Source organism: Cololabis saira, chromosome 3 (genome assembly GCF_033807715.1).
Source record: "Cololabis saira isolate AMF1-May2022 chromosome 3, fColSai1.1, whole genome shotgun sequence".
NCBI lineage: Eukaryota > Metazoa > Chordata > Actinopteri > Beloniformes > Belonidae > Cololabis > Cololabis saira.
Window position 1 is genome coordinate 25,068,198 of NC_084589.1, and position 19,121 is coordinate 25,087,318.

General features: G+C 41.6%; 1 protein-coding gene across 1 annotated transcript in view; it reads left to right on the top strand.

The window, feature by feature from the left end:
• The window catches only part of galnt1 (UDP-N-acetyl-alpha-D-galactosamine:polypeptide N-acetylgalactosaminyltransferase 1), a 55,394-nt gene extending 36,673 nt beyond the window's left edge, over nucleotides 1-18,721 (top strand). The window contains exons 5-14 of the mRNA XM_061716764.1: nucleotides 6,423-6,589; nucleotides 7,131-7,258; nucleotides 7,358-7,437; nucleotides 7,569-7,739; nucleotides 10,143-10,260; nucleotides 10,566-10,746; nucleotides 13,489-13,628; nucleotides 13,767-13,865; nucleotides 15,560-15,694; nucleotides 16,518-18,721. Coding sequence (XP_061572748.1) covers nucleotides 6,423-6,589; nucleotides 7,131-7,258; nucleotides 7,358-7,437; nucleotides 7,569-7,739; nucleotides 10,143-10,260; nucleotides 10,566-10,746; nucleotides 13,489-13,628; nucleotides 13,767-13,865; nucleotides 15,560-15,694; nucleotides 16,518-16,664 — 1,366 coding nt within the window. The 3' untranslated portion in view covers nucleotides 16,665-18,721. The remainder of the gene's footprint in view (nucleotides 1-6,422; nucleotides 6,590-7,130; nucleotides 7,259-7,357; nucleotides 7,438-7,568; nucleotides 7,740-10,142; nucleotides 10,261-10,565; nucleotides 10,747-13,488; nucleotides 13,629-13,766; nucleotides 13,866-15,559; nucleotides 15,695-16,517) is intronic.
• The last annotated feature ends 400 nt before the right edge of the window (nucleotides 18,722-19,121 follow it).

The window sequence follows — 19,121 nt, forward strand, 5'->3', positions numbered from 1 at the left end:
TTTTAATGTACTCAGGGAAAGTCAACTGTGTGCTTGCTGCAGTTGCATGGTGCATTTACTGACCAGAGAAGATAATCTGATTTCTCAACGCTTTATGCATGATTTATTAATGGAAAAGAAAGAAAAAAGGTTACTTGGTCCCTTATTAGCTCGTTATTGGTCAAATCAGCTGATTCTAGTCATTATTCAAGCAATCAATGTTTCTCCTTAATTAAGAAAAGAAAAGATCAATGTTAGTGACATGAACCATGTATGTTGGACAAGCTGCAGCTTTGAAATACCTCTGCTAATCCAATTTAAGGCAGAGTGAGCAAGATTTTTCACAGACTGTAGAATTATTTGTTATTTTCTGCATCTTCACAAGCTTCTGTCATCAATGATTCATTACATTTTTTTCCAGATGAAAGTAGCTCCTGCATTCCTTCCCAGCAGTGTACACAAGAAAAATGTCTGAGCAACACAGTGAAAATCATTTTGAGTGTTTCCATGCCATTGGAGCCAGCTCTGGTGTCAGGTGTTATGGCTCATGTCAGATTCATGGTGAGGATTAAACAACTGGTTGGGTAGCGCCTGAAAGGGAAGCTCTGGTGGATCCTGCAGGCTCTGCTGCGGTTGATCTGAAAGCAAACAGACCAAATGATTTACTTACTATGAACAAACGGTTATCACAAAGTGTTAAATACATCATGCATCCAGATCAGCGTGGGAGGGATTTTCTCTAATTATCAGGGTCAGAAAGCAGGAAACCTGTGGTGTTATTACATCTGTTCATTAAGTCCATTAGAGTATTCTTGACAAAGATATCCCAACAGTAATCTCATTATAACATTCGTTTTCTAGTTGTTTTTTGGGTCTTTTTTGTCACTTTTATGAACTGCTTGGCACATTTTGATTTAAATTTACATTAGCTCTTTTGATGCAGATGATAATGATTACTTTCCTGACAAACTGCGTAACAGAATTCTCACCTCTTTATTCATTTTTTTAAAAGTAATTGTAGTAGATGTAGAAGTTTAAGGGAACAATGCATTATTTATTTATTATTTACTGCTTAAGTCCATATGAAGTTGACTAATCTACAGGTGTGGAAGTCCTTTTGTGATGAGCAGTTTTCCATTGTGAATTCACTATAGATTTCAAATTTAGGATTACAAAGTGCCATGATAATTGATGAACAGATAGCATAGCAAACATTTTCTGATTTAGGCTCTATCTGTAAAAGCTTCCACCTGCGCCTTTCCTCCCAAATCAGACTGCATTTCCTCCCTTTCTCATGGTCCATTTGTTCACTCTAAAGATTGTTCCCTCACCATATGATATCGACGGGAAAAGTATCACACTGAGGAAGTAACGATGCCATTCTTTGAGACCCTGTATGATAGAAGACAAGAGAAAACATGTTTTTGCCCTTGTGCAGGGATGGATAGATGGATAGCTAGACATTCACCCTATATTCATGGACCCTGGATTACATGCTTTTATTTTATTTTTAGTTCAGAAAAATGTGTATTTTGTGTCATAAATTTTCCATAAAAATGTCATTGCAGTGTGGTGGTTTTTACGAAATCTTTTTATTATTATTATAATAATGACTTGGTTTTATATAGCGCCTTTCAAGGCACCCAGAGCGCTTTACAGAGATTATTATTCATTCATACACATTCTCTCTGGTGGTGGTAGCTACGTTTTTGTAGCCACAGCTGCCCTGCAGACTGACAGAAGCGTGGCTGCCATATCGCGCCAAACGGCCCCTCCGACCACCACATTCAAACACATTCACACGGGGCAAGGTGGGTAAGCTGTCTTGCCCAAGGACACTACGACAGCAAACTGGGACCGAGCGGGATTCGAACCGCCGACCTTCCGATCATTGGACGACCCACTCTACCACCTGAGCTACTAGTTTGATGTGTGATTGCGTGAGCTTGGTTTATTGTTTGGTTTATTGTTGGGGTAGTGCACGTTCTTGATGTATGCTTTCTCAAACATCAGTAATGTGCTTGGTTTGCTTGGTCACGCGGAGTAGCTCGCCCATCTCAAAAGAGGCACGCCCTGCAGAAGAGACGTCTGGAGTTTAGTTGAGGGACTTAGTCAACTGCTGTGAACGTGGGTGAAAAGACTTGATTGGAAAAGAAGGCGTGGTTCTTAATCTCTGGGGTATGTTAACCAAAGCGTGTCACCAATATTTGTATAGGGCCTCCGGAAGCTGCGACAGCTTGTGAAAACTTTATCACCTTAAAAGGGAATACAAGACATTTTCTAGCAAACCTTTTATGCATATTGAAAAGATTTATTAGCACAGATTTAACAATATTTCAGATTTCATTAGTGCCAATGGTTGCAGATCATTCTGTCTTCAGACAGGCTTTGCCAAGCAGTCAGATCAGCAGACAGACTCGCATCCAGGAGGCTGCATGAAGGAATGTCAAGGTTTGTTCAGGCAATCGGAAACCAGCTATAGTGGCCATTCCCCTTTGCCCCTTTTTTTATTTAGTAGAGGAACATGCTTAGGTCAGTAATGAGGATTTCCTATGTGATATAGAGACAAAGACTGAGCAAGAGACACAAGACTGACAGGCAGGGGCATGCTGACACTTCATAGGTAGGAACGACAGAAGACATTGATCCGTGAAATGGGTTTTAGTCTGTGAGCGAGAGTTGATTACTAGGTATGTTGTCACACAGCCTTCACTGCATTTATCTGTTTTTCCAATTAGTAGATAAGACAGAGTCTGTATCAAGCAACCAAATGTGCACCTGTGTGAAAGCATGCATACAGCTGTGCTTCGTTTGTATGTGTGTCTGGTGTTTGCACAGGACACACATATGGTTTAGGGAAAATGAACTTGAAACTTGCCTGTAGTCGATAAATGAACTGCAGGATGCAGTCAAGTCTGTGTGTGTGTGTGTTGTCTGAACATGTAGCAGGGTGGGTCTGCAGTAAATGACAACACTTTCCATGACCTCTCCTTTCAGCTGGAGGAGGCTAAAGGGCCATCGTAATTTTAACTTGTACTTGTTACACATATACAAAGCTATGGGACTGGTAAACTCACTGACTCACTTGAGAAATACGTACTCTTCAACTTTAAACCAGAGAGAATATAAGAGGTCGTATAGTGGGAACACCATGAAACATTTCACTGATTTATAAACTCCATTGTTCACCAGCCCTACACAACTATTTACATCTCAGTTTTGAAACACAACAACTGAAAAATGCTTCAACCCATAAGCTAAAGAACGCACCAAAGTTAAAGTCTCGCTCTACAGTCCGCCCTGTAAAATTTCAGCTAAGATTCAGGGGACATGGTGCATCTGCCTTCTCCACCGTGTCTTTGTAGGGGAGGTATATGTTTTGTTCCAGGTGTAAACTCTCCGTCCTCTGCTTGGCAGCAGAATCAGTGAGGATTCCCACTTCTGACATGAGAAATGTGAGACAAAGGGAGACTGGAAAAGTAATGCTTGTCTTTTTGCACATGTACACAGCTTAGACATCAATAAGAGGATATGCTGAGACTGTTAAAGGCTGGTAGTGAGAAGAGCTACTGGAATAATAGAGACTATTATTAAAACAGCGTGAGACAGAACCCATGTAAAGAAAAAAAAACAAGAATATATGACTGTAGCCAACAAACCAGTGTTGAAACAGTTGAACAAATCTGATGGTTGGGAACCCTCTAACCTTCCCTAGATAAACATAAATAGATAAATACACACAAATCCCTTGATGGTTATTCTCCAAATACAACTGGCTTTTTTCAGATGTTGACTGCATTGTTTGTGAATGCATTTATGGATGGACATGCATGTTTTTGTGTTTTTAATGTTGCATGAGTGATGACATTTAATTAGAACTAGCTTACACACCCATCCTAAAAATCCCCACAATCCACTGGCTGGAGAAGCATACTTGAACTCATTAGCTGGCTCTGCTGCTGCTGCCAAATGTCAATCCCCCACCCTAACGTTTTGGATGCTCAGCAAACCCAGAAAAATGCTCACTTTCTTTCTTTCCTTTTTTTTTTTTTTTACAGTCATATATCATAAGTGTTGTTTTGTTCATATGTGTGAAATTGCAGATCTGAATTAATGTCCTGCCTTTGATAAATGAATAAAGACTCATCTTGTGTGCTCAAGAGCACAGAGGCTAAGAATGTCAGGGTTATTGAAGAGTAAGTATGCTGTTGGCCTCCTCACCTCTGTTACATTCTTTCTGTCATAATCGGCAGCAGAGGCTGAGGAGGCTCTGCAGCAGGAGGATCGGGGGGGTATGTAGATACACGGAGGAAGATCATATTCCAATTGACTGTTGGGAGAGTAAATTTGTCAGAGGAAGGAAGTCACAGCGTGGTATCATTTTTGTCCTCTGTTGATGGATGAACTCAGTAAGATTAGTTTTCAAAAAGGGGCACACTGCGATATTATACAGCACATTAAAACATGTAATGCCAAAGTCGTCATAGAGCCTGAGCGTATTATATCTCGTGTTTAAATGGCCTGCTATGTATACTATGGTCATGTAAAACATACTGGTGGTAGTTAGGATCAGTTCATTAGATTGCATCTCTAGAAATGTAAGCTTTTTGATCAGATGGCGTGATAAAAAGGCTCAGAATTCCTAGTTGTGGGGGTTTTCTTGCACATGCATTGAGAAGTTGTTATCCAAACATAAGTGTTGTTTCAGTTGGGTTTACTGTGTCTACCACTGCTGTCCAGTATCTGTGTGAGGTTTTGTCTGTCAGACAGAGAGCAGAGGCTGCAGCTTAAACACAAAACATCATTTTGTTCACCATTCATCTGGCTGTGAAAAAAAAAGAAAAAACCAGTGTAGTTGCTGCAGCTAATAATGGGTCTTCCAAATAAACGATGCGTGCAGTTTCTTTGAGAGCAGAGCAGAATTAAGACCCAGCGCTGCAGTGTGACCCTGTTTGTTAATGTGACTGAAAACACTTTAGACCTGTGCCAAGTTGAAACTGCTGCATGAACGCTACAAAATCCAGCTTAGCAAGTTGTTTAAAATTTCCGACAATTTTGAATCTTGTCTTAAAAACCTCATGTGTCGCTGTTGGCATGTTTTACTCACTTATGTGCCAGCATATAATGCAATCATAAAATTCCATGAAATTATGAAACATAGATAAATATTTTAACCACTCTGGGGATGAGACCGTGATAACTTTGCTTCCAGTGAAAAGCTTTCCTGAATTTTCACATCCTCTCCCTGAGACAACAAGAAACCCTCAGCAGAGCTGGTGCAGGATGTTCAGGAAAAACTTCTGTACTATAAAATCTGTAAAATCAAAGGACTCCTGTGTGCATTCAATGGGGATTGTCTAAGCAAACAATGTTTTAAACAGTCCACTAATGTGGCCATTTCAAATGTTTCTGTCAGGGGAAAATGTACCAATGCCCTGATTTTTGCCATGTATGACAACATTATTTGCATCATTTTTATGTGAAAATGCTTGTATAATCATTGTGCAATCAAATGTAGCTAGTACTTTATTATATAATAATTTTTAGCTCAGTTATGAGTGTAGTCATCTTAGTTAATCAGGATGAATTACAAAGAGATAACAGCAGAACATAACATATTTTTCGAGGCCCACAGGAACAACCCTGAGTCTCTCTCTTCTCACAGATAAGTAAGATGCAGGGACGTGTGACGCAAATGGACGTTCTCAATTCAGCATACTGTTGTGACCACTCTCCGTTTTGCATGGAAAAAGCAGATAAATATGTTTGTTTAAGCTGAAAGTCTCACTGTTCTTTGGTAAACGGGAAAGTTTCCACCACAGTTTCTCAGTATGCTGTGAAGAGCCCCGACCCAGTTTTTATCTGTGCTGTCATTCGTCTGTAGTTGTTTTAAAGGCATTTATATCCTGAACTAGCTCTCTGTAAGAGACTTTAATGTACATGCTGTTCTCTGCTTTGTTATTAGTTCCTCTCATTAGCAACTCTAATCAGTTCTCATCATTAGAACCAACTACAGTTTTGTTGTCTTTTTGTTGTTTTTTGTTTCTTTTCTAAAACTGGGGGATGTGTGTTATATTGCTCCCTCATTATTTTTCCTCACTTTTCTTTGTTTGATACAAATATGATTTTTCACCAGGCCACGATCTGACGATGGCCTCATTGATTTTATGGCTGCTTAATGTCTTAACGCGGCTTAACTGATTTCAAAGTCTGAGCAGTTCCTTTCTTGGCCAGCTTTGTTGTGTAGAGCCACTTCAGCTGCACTTCCTCGTGTTGAGGCTGGATTATTAAGTCTCTCTCTTTGCATGTTTTCCTCTTCTCCTTTCTTTGCATCCATGAGCAAATCACATGTCCAGCATCTCGTGTACCAAAGCGCAAATAAAAAGTGGTTTTGTGGCATTGGGAATTTTGTTTTAAATGTCTTTTTTATGTTTACTTTGTAGGTGCAAGAACAAGTTATATCCAGATAATCTTCCTCGCACCAGTGTGGTGATTGTGTTTCACAACGAAGCATGGAGCACACTTCTACGGACTGTCCACTCCGTCATTAACCGCTCCCCACGCTCGCTGCTCGAGGAGGTCGTCCTCGTGGACGATGCTAGCGAGAGAGGTAAACTCTCACACACACATTGCAGATAATTCCTTCAGGGCCTGTTGTTTGAAGTTCAGCCTGTTTTTCAGAACTACCATGTGGTTTTACTAGGTTTTGGATTTGTGTGTGTGAGTTTGTCTGCATTGCTGCTCAATAGCCAGTGTGTATATACATGAGGGCTGGGATTTCCACTCCACCCCGTGCATGCCGATAATCCCCGTTTGGGGGAGATTAGGTCTTTAATTTGCCAGCCGCAGGGATTACACTTTGTTATTACCCTCAGTCACTCCCCTCCTCCCCAGTCACCAGCACATAGCGCCAACTCACCTACCAGAACTCCAGGTTGGATGTTTTAAGTTAACGGTGTGTGTTTGCAGGGAGGGGAGCCGAGGGGAGGGAGAGAGGGATGGCAGCAGATGTGCGAAGGCACATGCAAATAAACAAAAACATACGATTTTATTTAACTTCAATCTCTGTTACTTCAGAGGGAATAAATTGTAATCCAACTTTAGATTTTGTGTGTGTTTCATGTGTATTTGTTTTTGTGTGTGCGTGGTAGATTTCCTTAAGCGGCCGTTGGAGCAGTACGTCAGAAAGCTGGAAGTGCCCGTCAGAGTAGTTAGGATGGAGCAGCGGTCCGGACTCATCCGCGCTCGCCTCAAGGGAGCATCCATCTCCACCGGCCAGGTGTGTGTGCATATGTCACATCCACTATCCTGTGACCGGCGCTCCATCTGGTGTTGAGCAGTGCTGGATTAGTCTTGTGTTCTCCCTCCATGTTTCTAGGTAATAACCTTTCTGGATGCTCACTGTGAATGCACAATGGGGTGGTTGGAGCCTCTGCTCGCCCGCATCAAACATGACAAGTAAGTCTTGTCTTCTTTTGGGGGGGGGTTGTGTTTACCTTTCTTTCCGTATGCACACCAACTGCAAATGCATGTGTAGTGTGTTTGTATGTTGGTCTTTACTGACATGTCTGTGTTTGTGATTGCTTCAGGAGGACGGTGGTGTGCCCCATCATCGACGTTATCAGCGACGATACGTTTGAATACATGGCAGGATCCGACATGACGTACGGAGGCTTCAACTGGAAGCTGAACTTCCGCTGGTACCCTGTCCCTCAGAGAGAGATGGACCGCCGCAAAGGAGACCGCACTCTGCCCGTCAGGTCTGCCATACACAGCACGAACCTTCAGATCACGCATCCTAACGTTTTTTCATGCATTCAGTCCTTCTTCCAGAGCTGTGCCAACACTGACAGTAACATGCCTGTCGAGTCATGGAAAAGGAATTTCCCTGAAGAGAAAACATTGAGTAACCTTAGTTTTGTAACCAAACACACATCCGGCGCACACGCATCACAATCCAGCTCTCTGTGGAAGTTGTTTGGACTTACGTTTCCTGGGAGCTTTGGCTTCGGTCGTAGGCATGCACAGCTGAAGTTTGCTGACTAACTGTTCAGTGCAGTTCAGTGTGCAAGACTTATATAATACTGATGGAAAGCAGTTAGCGCTCCTCTGCAGTTCAAGGCTAAATCTTTTTGGAAGTCTTTGTTTTTTTTTAACTTGTATTAATTCTTGTTACTCAGACCTTGGAACAAAAACCCAAAGTTTTTTTTCTGCGGGTCTGTCATCCGTTCTTCCTGCTCTTGTTTTTAAGCATGCTTGAGGCCACTATTCAAGGTCACACACATAATATATCTGCTGCAACACCCTCATCGCTGGTATTGGTTGTTTCTCACAGTTCTGCTTGACAAAGTGTTCCTCAGGGTGTCTGGTAAGTGGCCTGAAAAACAAAAGTGGGCTGTCATGTCAGAGCAGAGCATTGATTTACGTGAATGGAAGAAACCCCATTCTGTCACGAAGCAGTTACACAGTACTGAGGAGACTGACAAGTTGCTGCTTTTCCCCTAAACATATAATAAACTAAAAAGTATGAATCCGTTACATATAAACTTTTCTTCAAGAAATCAATTAAAAAAAATATTTTATGTACCGGCAGTTCAAGTGTGTAATTGCAAATCTATGAATGTTCCTTGACTTTTGACAGTTTTTTTAAGTTTATTAAATGCATGGTTTTACTGGATTGGCTTGAACTCTGTAGTCTTTTGTCTTTCATAAGGGGGATTATTTAAAATACCTGGCATGTTTATGAACTGAGAAGCGTCACGATTAATTGCACATGTATAAACATTCAAAATACTCTACATCATTGTTCCCCTACTCCGTTCTGGAGGACTAGAATTGAGGAACACTGCTTTTTCGTCTATGAATTAATAATATTTTCTTACATGTATCGACTCCAATATTGCTGTACATTCAGCTGTAATACCGTATAGGTGCATATTTTTACCAGACAGACTTCATGGTTTCTGACTGCACCCAAAGTCACCGATGATATCATAAAGGTGTTCAAATGATTATTGTTATTTTCACCCTAAGGAAATCCAGGACATGAACTAGGAGGGTGAAGTGACTTTACCAGGAAGCAGAAGTGTAGATTTGGTGTTAGATAACTGCTGATACTGCCTGCTGGGAAATTGCCCCTCGTTAGCGAAAGGCTGAGGATTGCAGGATTTTTGCTGTCACAGTGTCAGGGGCCTAATACTTGGGCAGCACGGGAGGAAACCTCGACAACTAAAGTGACTATTATGAGCTTATCTGCATTACAATTTGCAGTGACGTGATAAAGTCCAGAGCCTTTGCACAGTAAACGGCGGTGTGTCAAATTATGGCTGTGAATTCTCCAGACAATAAGAACAGAGAGAACCAAAAACAACCAAATCAAAATGCTCAAGAATTTAATTCATGGTATGAATTTTGTTGTTTATTTACAGTTTGTGTCAGTGTCAGTGTTTACCTCAGTGTTGTGATAAACTCGGGGGTATAAACACTGCTTTTATGAACGTTGCAGCCCCTGTTTGGATAAATGGCTTTAATCAAGATCAAAGCTTGATGTTAAATTAGTGGGTGTTTCTTGAATCTCCTAAAAAAACGGTGATTTAATCGTAGACTGAGGAGTTCAGAGAACGGTGATAAGTTGACAGTAAAACAGTAAGCATGCATCTGTTACCTATTACAACCCCTTTCCGAGTTATTCAGGTAATATCTTGAACAACAACCACTTCTCTGTGTTGTTAAACGATCCTGCATTTGTTTGCATCTATATCTGTCTTGCCTATTAATTTCAAGCTAAACGCTGCAAAACACACCATCATCCCGTGTGCTCTTAGGATATCTTTCTCTGGCGTTTGTACATAAGCTGCTATGAGTGCAGTGGGGGGTGAGAGGAAGAAAAATAGAGCCGTTCCACAGAGGAAACTGGTCTGTGAGGGGAAAGAAAATTAAGGCCATTAAACACTGACATGACTGTCACAGCAACAGGGAAGTTGGCAGAAGGAAGAAAAAAAACAGAACGAAGCCCATAAAAAAAGGAACAAGGCAAGAAGCACTGGGTTGAATATAAAACCTCTGATAGAATCTCTTGGTACCGAGAGACCTTTCCAGAAACAGGCTATTGGTAAATGAAGTGGCACTAACCAGCCTCGCTCTCAATTTGCTTGTCTCTCCAGGACTCCCACTATGGCAGGAGGCTTGTTCTCCATAGACAGAGATTATTTTCAGGAGATCGGCACCTATGACGCAGGCATGGACATCTGGGGTGGAGAGAACCTGGAAATCTCTTTCAGAGTGAGTGAACACAGCCAGTTAGGATGACTGTTTTCTTCCATGCATTGGCAGTCGTTCAGGAGCATCTGGTCGGGTTCAACAAAAACGCACTCACAGATGTTACACTTTGAGGTTGACTACTCTGGCCAAATGTGTTGCCCTGACTACTGAGTACTCCTTCAGGGGTTATCTTGAGCGGGTCTCAGTCAAACGTTTTGAACGTGTCACAACGTAGTCGGGAGCAGAGTTCAGCATTTGCATGTTCAGTGGGCAGATTTTACCGCATGTCTCGGTGTCTCAGTGTTGACGAGGCTTGTTTTTGGCAGATCTGGCAGTGCGGAGGAACTCTAGAGATTGTAACGTGCTCTCACGTGGGACACGTGTTCAGAAAAGCGACACCGTACACGTTTCCTGGAGGAACGGGACAGATCATCAACAAAAACAATCGCCGCCTGGCAGAAGTCTGGATGGATGATTTCAAAAACTTTTTCTATATCATCTCTCCTGGTGAGTGCATGTCTGTGTGTGTTTGTATGTATATATTTGTTACGGAGAAGGTGTGTGTGTGTGTGAGCGTGGTTTGTGTTTGTGGTTTTCTGTGTATGTGATTGCATGGAGGTTAATCTCTGGGGCAGGTGTGATCTATCCATTAACCTGGAGACAGTGTGATATTGCAGCGTCGGTCCAGCAGTGCAGAACTGGGGGCGGCGAGTAATTTCACACTACAAAGCATCTATTAACCTGCGCTCTCACACACACACACACACACACACACACACACACACACACACACACACACACACACACACACACACACACACACACACACACACACACACACACAGAGGCAGTGGAAAGACGACCAAAAGTAAAACCAAACTCGGCAAATGAAGAATAGTTTTAGAAGTGAAAAAGCTCTTGAAGAGACTCAAGTAAGTCTGTTATTAACTCATTTTGTTTCCGTCATTTAGCAGCTAGAACCATTTTGCTACTTTTATAATATGATCATTTAGAACTACACTAAATTAGAAATGAAAAGATAAAGCTTGTGCAACAGTTTCTGCTTCTGTGATACATATTGCATCAAAAGAAATAGACGACTGAAAGCTTGAATAGTAGAGATGGAGAAGAATAAAATATGGATGCATGAAAGCTCAAGCTTATTTTTTATGTTAATGCGACATAAAATAAATAATCAATTAAACCTGTCTTTTTACAAGTATAATTCTATAAAACTTCACCAAACACCTGTGACCAAGCGTATCCGTCCCTGTTATTTGAAGATCATCGTCACCGCTCCTCAGTGGGACGTGCTTACGATGACAAATGGAAAACATGTTAGCAGTAAAAACCAAAAAGCATAAACACGGTATACTTTTAAATGTTTCCATCTTTTATATGCATGTTCCACACAAGCACAGCAGGGTTGTCACGGAAACATGACATCATGTAAAAAGAAAACTGACCTCATGCATTAGACTCCCTGTGCAATTTCCTGTCCGTGCTGTGACGGCGTCCATCACTGTCGTCAGGGGGAATGTACAAGTGACCAGTGTCTGAATGAAGGAACACCACTGCTTTTGCACATTTATGAAGTTATTAGAGGTACTTATATCCCTTCACTTTATTAAAAAGAGTGTGCCTGTCCAACTTTTAAAAAGGTAGCAAAAGTTTGATTTCATGCATTTTCTTTTGTAATGGCTTTTTAAAATGTTTAATCAGTTGTGGATATTATTGTGTCATAAATGTTGGCGTGCCCTCTCAGCTTTGAAAAACAAATACCTGTAGTAAGCTGCGTGACCTGACAGCGACAAAGACTTTTGCCAATGACAAGAAGATGTTAAAACAAAAGTAGAAATGGAAGAAGTGGATCATGAAATGTGTCCCAGTACGAATACCTAACATGAACATGAACTCCAACATGTTCCTGGCAGATTAGCAACACTGAAGAGTGAGCTTGCATGGACGACGACATCTGATACTTATATATCTAGACTTAATACAAAAGAGTTGACATGTCAGAGGTTTTGGATGGGGCCTTGTTTTACTCAACCATGAGACCTTGGAAATAAAATGTAAATGAACTCTTGAATAATACCATTTAAATACTTTATTTATTCTTTTCTGCTAAAAAACATTGTTAAAAAAAACGTCCTGAGTAATTAAATTATTCTTTTTAAATCCTCACGATTTCTCACATGTTTTGAACTACGTTGCCTGCTATCACTTTATATCTGCAAGGCATTGTGGGTCGATGATGAAATCACAAAACCAGGTTTGATAGTCAACTTCAAAGCTTTTACCGGACAGTAGTCAAGAGAGCTTTTGGTGTCACATGATGTTGCCTTTGATTGTAGTTTTTGGTCAAGTAGTCAAAAAGCAGCAAGTCTTCAGATAACAGGGATTGAATCCTTGAGAGCCACATCTTTCTTCATTTATTTCATTCATTAATATGTTGGTCAACTCAAACTAACAGCAAAGAGCTCATGGGTGTTGCTTGTTTTGTGTTTGTGTTATTACATAATCCCAGCATGCGTAAGAGCTAACCTAATGCTCTAATTTCTGCGGGACACACCCCTCTCCAAAACCACTGAGTCCTACTGATTGCCTCAGAACCCTGAAACACAGTTCAACATTTTTTGGTAAACTAAAGACTGTCAGGCATTCAAACCCTAAAGAAACAATACATCTTTCATCACAACTGAAATTCCAACACAGATAAACCATTTGGAATTTAAGTTAATAGTCCCATGAGTCTTTGCAGTACCCAGGGAACATGAGCTCAGAGTTGTGGCCCACGTTTTCTTTCTCCTCGCTACAGTTCTGTTTACATCATACGGCTGATAACAGAACTCTGTACATCAAACACTGTCCTCTGTTTGTGCTGAACAGCAGCTGCTGCGCAGACAAGACAGACTTTTCTCCTCCCTCGCTGTCTCATCTCATCTCCTTCACCTGGGCGTGCGTTTTCATTGTCCTTAGTCTTTGTCTTTACACTCTGCTCAGAGTGTAGCCAAGCTGAAGTCTTGTTTATCTCATTGTAGAGACGAGATGCTGGGGTTGTTTCAGCCTACTCGCATTACTGCGACCAACAATGGCAGGCTTCTAGTGGAGGGATTAGGTTTTATGTTTTAGGAGAATAAAGACATCTTGAGTCTTTGAATTTCTCTCAACAGTTATTTAACAAGTACACGCTAGCATTGACGCAATGTGTTATGTTAATGTGTGTGTGTGTACCTACATGTCCAGGTGTGACCAAAGTGGACTATGGTGACATCACAGCTCGCACTGGTCTGAGGCAGAAGCTGCAGTGTAAACCGTTCAGCTGGTACTTGGAGAACATCTACCCCGACTCCCAGATCCCCAGGCATTATTACTCCCTGGGAGAGGTACGCTCGCTCCCACACACGCAAACACAGACAACAGCATCGTCCACCAGCCATTTAGCAAGGGTTCTAACACTGATGTGTGTGTGTGTGTGTGTGTGTGTGTGTGTGTGTGTGTGTGTGTGTGTGTGTGTGGTCCAGATCCGTAACGTGGAGACCAACCAGTGCCTGGACAACATGGCCCGCAAGGAAAATGAGAAGGTTGGCATTTTCAACTGCCACGGCATGGGAGGCAACCAGGTAAAAAAAAGTGAAATAAATAGTAATGTGTGAATGATTAACAGCGTGCGCCAAAACGGTGCTACCTACGAGTCCTAATGATGGGAAGGCTTTTCTTCTTTTACTTAATGACATCACTTTGAAGCAAATAATAATCTGCCTGTGGGGCACGGCGGTGCCACCAGGAATTAAAGTTCTCCATCACTCTGATGGTTTTCTGTCAGCTGGTCTCCAGAAAGGCGATGAGATCACTGCAGAGCCAACAAGAAATTAACAAAAGAAATGGTGGTGGAGGAGCCGCACCACCGGCAACTGATGACTAACAGACATTTTGGTTCATGAGGATCATCGTTTTTCAGGCGACTCACCAGGCGGCTGATAGGGTTGGCAGGCCAATCCTGTTGCCTTTTTTGATTGATCTTATAGCCTCTGTTTTCAGTGGAGATCAGAATTGCAGGCTAACAGAGTAGGCTGCTGATTAAGCAGTATTTTTATAATCATGAGGTGATCATTCATGTAGCTGGTACCAGTAACTCTTCAGGCCAGGTGATGTAGCCTGTTTGTTTTTACCCAACACAACTAACATGGTGAATCCAGTCTGCGATGGACTGACCACCTGCCCAAGGTGTAACTCTGCCTTTTGACTTAAGACAACCGAGAATTGCAGCTCCCGCAGATCCCAGTGACCCTAAATAGGAATAAGCGTGTATAGAAAATAGATGGGTGGATGGATGGTTAGTTGGGCAGGGTGGTAAATATAGTCCCTCACAATACTCCCTTTTCTCAATTATTTCTACCGTGTTTCACATTGACTGCATTTACATGCAGGCTATAACCCTTTTAAAACCCGAATATTAGCAATAACCCGGTTTTGCACGGCCATGTAAAAACCAATAACCCTTTTGAATAACCCGAATTTGCTCATATTCGGGTTTTTAAAAACCTGAATATGACCCCTGGGTTACTCCTTTTAAAACACGAATATTGGGTCATGTAAACGCGTGACGGGATACCCCGATCAAACGGAACATGAATTTGTTTTCTGCGCATGCTCTTTTCGCAAGGAATCCTGGTCTTTTGAGTCCAGGACGTTCTTATAAACACGGAGAAACACAAGACCTCGCCACACTTTTGGAGTGAGGAGGAGACTAATCACTTCATAAATGTAATGAAGGATATGAACATTTCGGCGTTTGTAGATGGTATAAAGTACCGGGATAGCGAAATTTACAAGAAGGTGAGCGAAAAGTTGCGCGAAGCAGCATTTGTTTTGAATTTGGATACAGGAAGAGGAAGCGGCAATGACGGTAATTGCGTCATCACGTTCTCCAGCGTCGCTGTTTTGATCAAGATATCCCGAATGATTAATCACCATGTAAGCCGAATATTCCCAATGTTTCAGTAACCAGAATATTAGCAATAACCCGAATTTTGACTGCATGTAAATGTAGTCATTAAACTCTATAGAAAGTGACCACAAAAAAGGTGACATAAAAAACGTAGATGGTGAACCGCTTATTACTTGGCCTGAAAATTATATACAAGGACTTAGTAGATAAAAAAGTATTTCAGACGTAAGGTGGAGAGTTGGTGCAGTAATCATGAGCATTAAAGTTAATAAAACTATGGTCTGATACACCAATAAACATCCTCATCTTGAGCTTGATATGTGATTTTTCTTTTTAAAAACTGGTGTGACTTTGTCCAACATGCAGGTATTCTCCTACACGGCCAACAAGGAGATCAGGACAGACGACTTGTGTCTAGATGTGTCCAAGCTGAACGGACCCGTCATGATGCTCAAGTGTCATCATCTCAAAGGAAACCAGCTCTGGGATTACGATCCCGTGGTGAGTGGGACTGGTATTGTCATCCCAGCTAGGGCTGGGGATAGATTCAAATATCAAGAATCGATTCGATTCCGATTCTTAAGATTCAGAATCAATTATCACGATCCGATTCGATTCGATCCGATATTGATTTGGGTTACTGTTAATAAAACTGTTTTTTCAGCTGTTGCATGAATTATATGACTGTCTAGTTATGCAACATATTAATACTAGTATTATATTGAGATTCAACAGCAAGTATTGCCAGCTAATGATGCTGTAAGGACCAATCAGCTCCCAGAATGCTGATAGAACTGCTTTCAGAAACATCTGTGGGTCAGAATTACCAAACAGATCCAGGGCAGCAAACAGAGACGAAAGAAATCGCTTTTATTTTTTCCCCATTTATGAGAATTTGGTTTTTAACATTTATGCAAATGTAACCCCAAGACAGTATATAAAGCAAAGAAATATAGACAATTTATGCAATTATAACTGAAAACTTCTCCTACTCGTGTCCAACAAAATATTCCTTTTTTGGGCATAAACAAAAAAGTACCAAAAGTTGTAATGATGAAAAAAAACAGATTTTTTTTTTTTTTTTTTTTTTTTTAAATCGATCTTTAGACATATGAATCGATTTTTAGGAATTAATATGAGAATCGATTTAAAATCGGAGAATCGATCTTTTCAACACAGGCCTAATCCCAGCTGCAGAATATCAAACTGAGAGCCAGAATAGGAGATAAGTTTTGAACTATTTGAGTTGTGACATGTTCATGTGAATGCGAATGTTTCACTGTGAAGCCTCTAACTTGTTCTCTCCTGTATCGTGTCTGTGCAGAAGCTGACTCTGATCCACGTGAACAGTAACCAGTGTCTGGACAAGGCCAGTGAGGAGGACAGCCAGGTGCCCAGCGTCAGAGACTGCACACACTCACGCTCTCAACAGTGGCTGCTGCGCAACGTCACACTTCCAGAGGTCTTCTGACCATCCTCCACACACTGACAAATACACACACTCACACACACAGTGACCCGGCGTAAGCGACAAGGAGAACGGACATGTTTATTGAACTTGGGCACCAGGAAAGGAGAGACTTCCCAGGAAAAGGATTTGGGAAAAGAGGAGGATGGAAGGGATGGTACTACCTCTGCCAGAGATCAGAGGGAGGTGTGTGTTCAAACCTCCTCGGAGCAAACAGAGAGGAAAGACTCCCTCTAAGAGACCATGGTTGTTGTTAAACTTTTTTGTTCTTTTTTTTTTTTAAAGAGATATTAACCACAGAGAGTGACTGGCTCCTGTGGGTGAATATGGGACTGGCCAGTGGAGCCGTGAAGTTCTACACTCAGAGCTTCCCTGGATGAAGCAGTCCACCCCTCAGCTCATCACTTAACGTTTACTGACTGCCTCTGATCAGAGTGTGTGTGTGTGTCTGCGTGTGTGTGTGTACGCTTACTTGTAGGTGTGTCTGAGATGAATGTATGCTTGGAGAACGGGGGCTGAATTCCTCGTTGACTTTTTTTGTATTTAATTTTATAATGGGTTTTTGAAAGTTGACTCATGTGAAGAAGGTTGCATGTTCATGAGCCTGTGTGTGTGCGTGTGTGCGTGTGTGTGTGTGTGTGCGTGCGTGTGTGTGCGTGTGTGCGTGTGTGCGTGTGTGCGTGCGTGCGTGTGCGTGTGTGTGTGTGTGCGTGTGTGTGCGTGTGTGTGCGTGTGTGTGTGTGGCCCCTCCTACAGTCTTGCAGCAGTGTTTGTCTCCCTCTGGTGTTACTTCCTGGCATCTCATCTGAACGATTGAAACTTCCAAATTGTGACGTCTCTGAGGACAAAAAAAGGAGAAAAACTAAACAGACCCGACACCTGCCATCAGCAGAGATCTAGAGATAGAGAAATATGATGTTTGTGATATTTTGAGATTTCTGTCTAGTTTTTACATGGTCTGCCTGTCTGTTTTTACTGTTTCAGTAACCTTAGTTTGTCTTTCTCTGTTGTCTTTAAAGATGTTTAACATAGAGCCCACACACATATACACATATATACAGAGGCCACTTGCATATGTTTCTGATGTTTACTGCCTACTGTATTTTTCAGTTATAAGGAACTCTCACAACGTTGCACATGCCGTATACATGTAACACAAAGGCAATTTTTCATTTTTTCTGTATGTCGTCTTCTCAGTGACCTCTTTCAAAGATTACACTCCAAGGGCTCCTTTCTTCCTGTGGGGTGTGTGGATGCATCAATGCAGGCGTGTTGTGTGTTTCTTCAGTGCACATCCCAGTTGATCAGCTCCGTCTTGACCAGGATAAATGACAACAATGAGCTCGTAATGCTGGCTGGAGGGAGATCAGGGTATCTCTGCTTCCTTCTCTGAACAAAAAGAGAAAGAGCCATTACTTCCCAAACAACTTTGCACTCCCCTTTTGGTAAACCTGCAACAGGAAGGTAGTTGACATATGAAAACCACAACACTTGCATGTTCTAGGAGGGTTAAAAGGAGCAGTATAATAACGTGGGAGAGTCAGAGGGCGTGAAAGGGACTGACATTGGATTTCACAGAGATCAGCACCAGAACGTGATATATCTTAATCCATAACTACATATCTCACTTCTGCTAGATCACCATCATTCATATCTTAAACAAAGAGACAACACAACAGTGTGCCATTTTCATTTCAACCATCGTTCTTCCTTTATTCTTTTTATTTCATGTCCCTCCTGCCACTGCAAGTCGGGGCACAGGAGGATGTTTCATAAAGGTTTGAAACATTTCACCTTCCTCCAGTGGAGGAAGAATTTACACAAGGAACAAAAACGTGGGTTCATCTTCGTTGTGGACGAGACAGTGAGAGGACACGGTTGACTGGTTTTTCATGTCTGAGTGAGTGATTGTGATGAAGATGATCTTGATTGTGAGACGGCGGGAGTTTGTCTCGTGTTCTGATGTCGGGGAGCCGCGGGCTTGAAGGTAACCGACATGTCCAGGCTTCCACACTGAGCTGATCCAAATGTAGAAAATAAAAGTGAAAAGGTTTACAGAACTTTTTTTATGTGCGAGTTGATTTTTCTCTTTCTGCACAAACACACAGCAAACACTTAAACGCCAGAAACAGCCCCATCTTTCAACATCTTTCCCCAAATAACATTAAACAAAGATGCAAATAACTGTACTGAAAATTTCCCGTATCAAAATTAAGCTGTGTTAAGCTGTGAGGTGTTGGCTCTTAGTTTGAGAATGCAAAAGTGACCTGTATGATAAAATGATGTGATTTTTGAAAATTCAAAAGCATATCAACCTATTCATGAAGCAGCACATTGGTGAGCTGATTGGAAATGTACAACCGTCCAGGTTGTACCTGTACCCAGGTTACAATTGTGGTAAACTCCAGCACAACCCCTTCACCCTGAATAGGATTAAGATAGTAGGAACATTGAATAAAT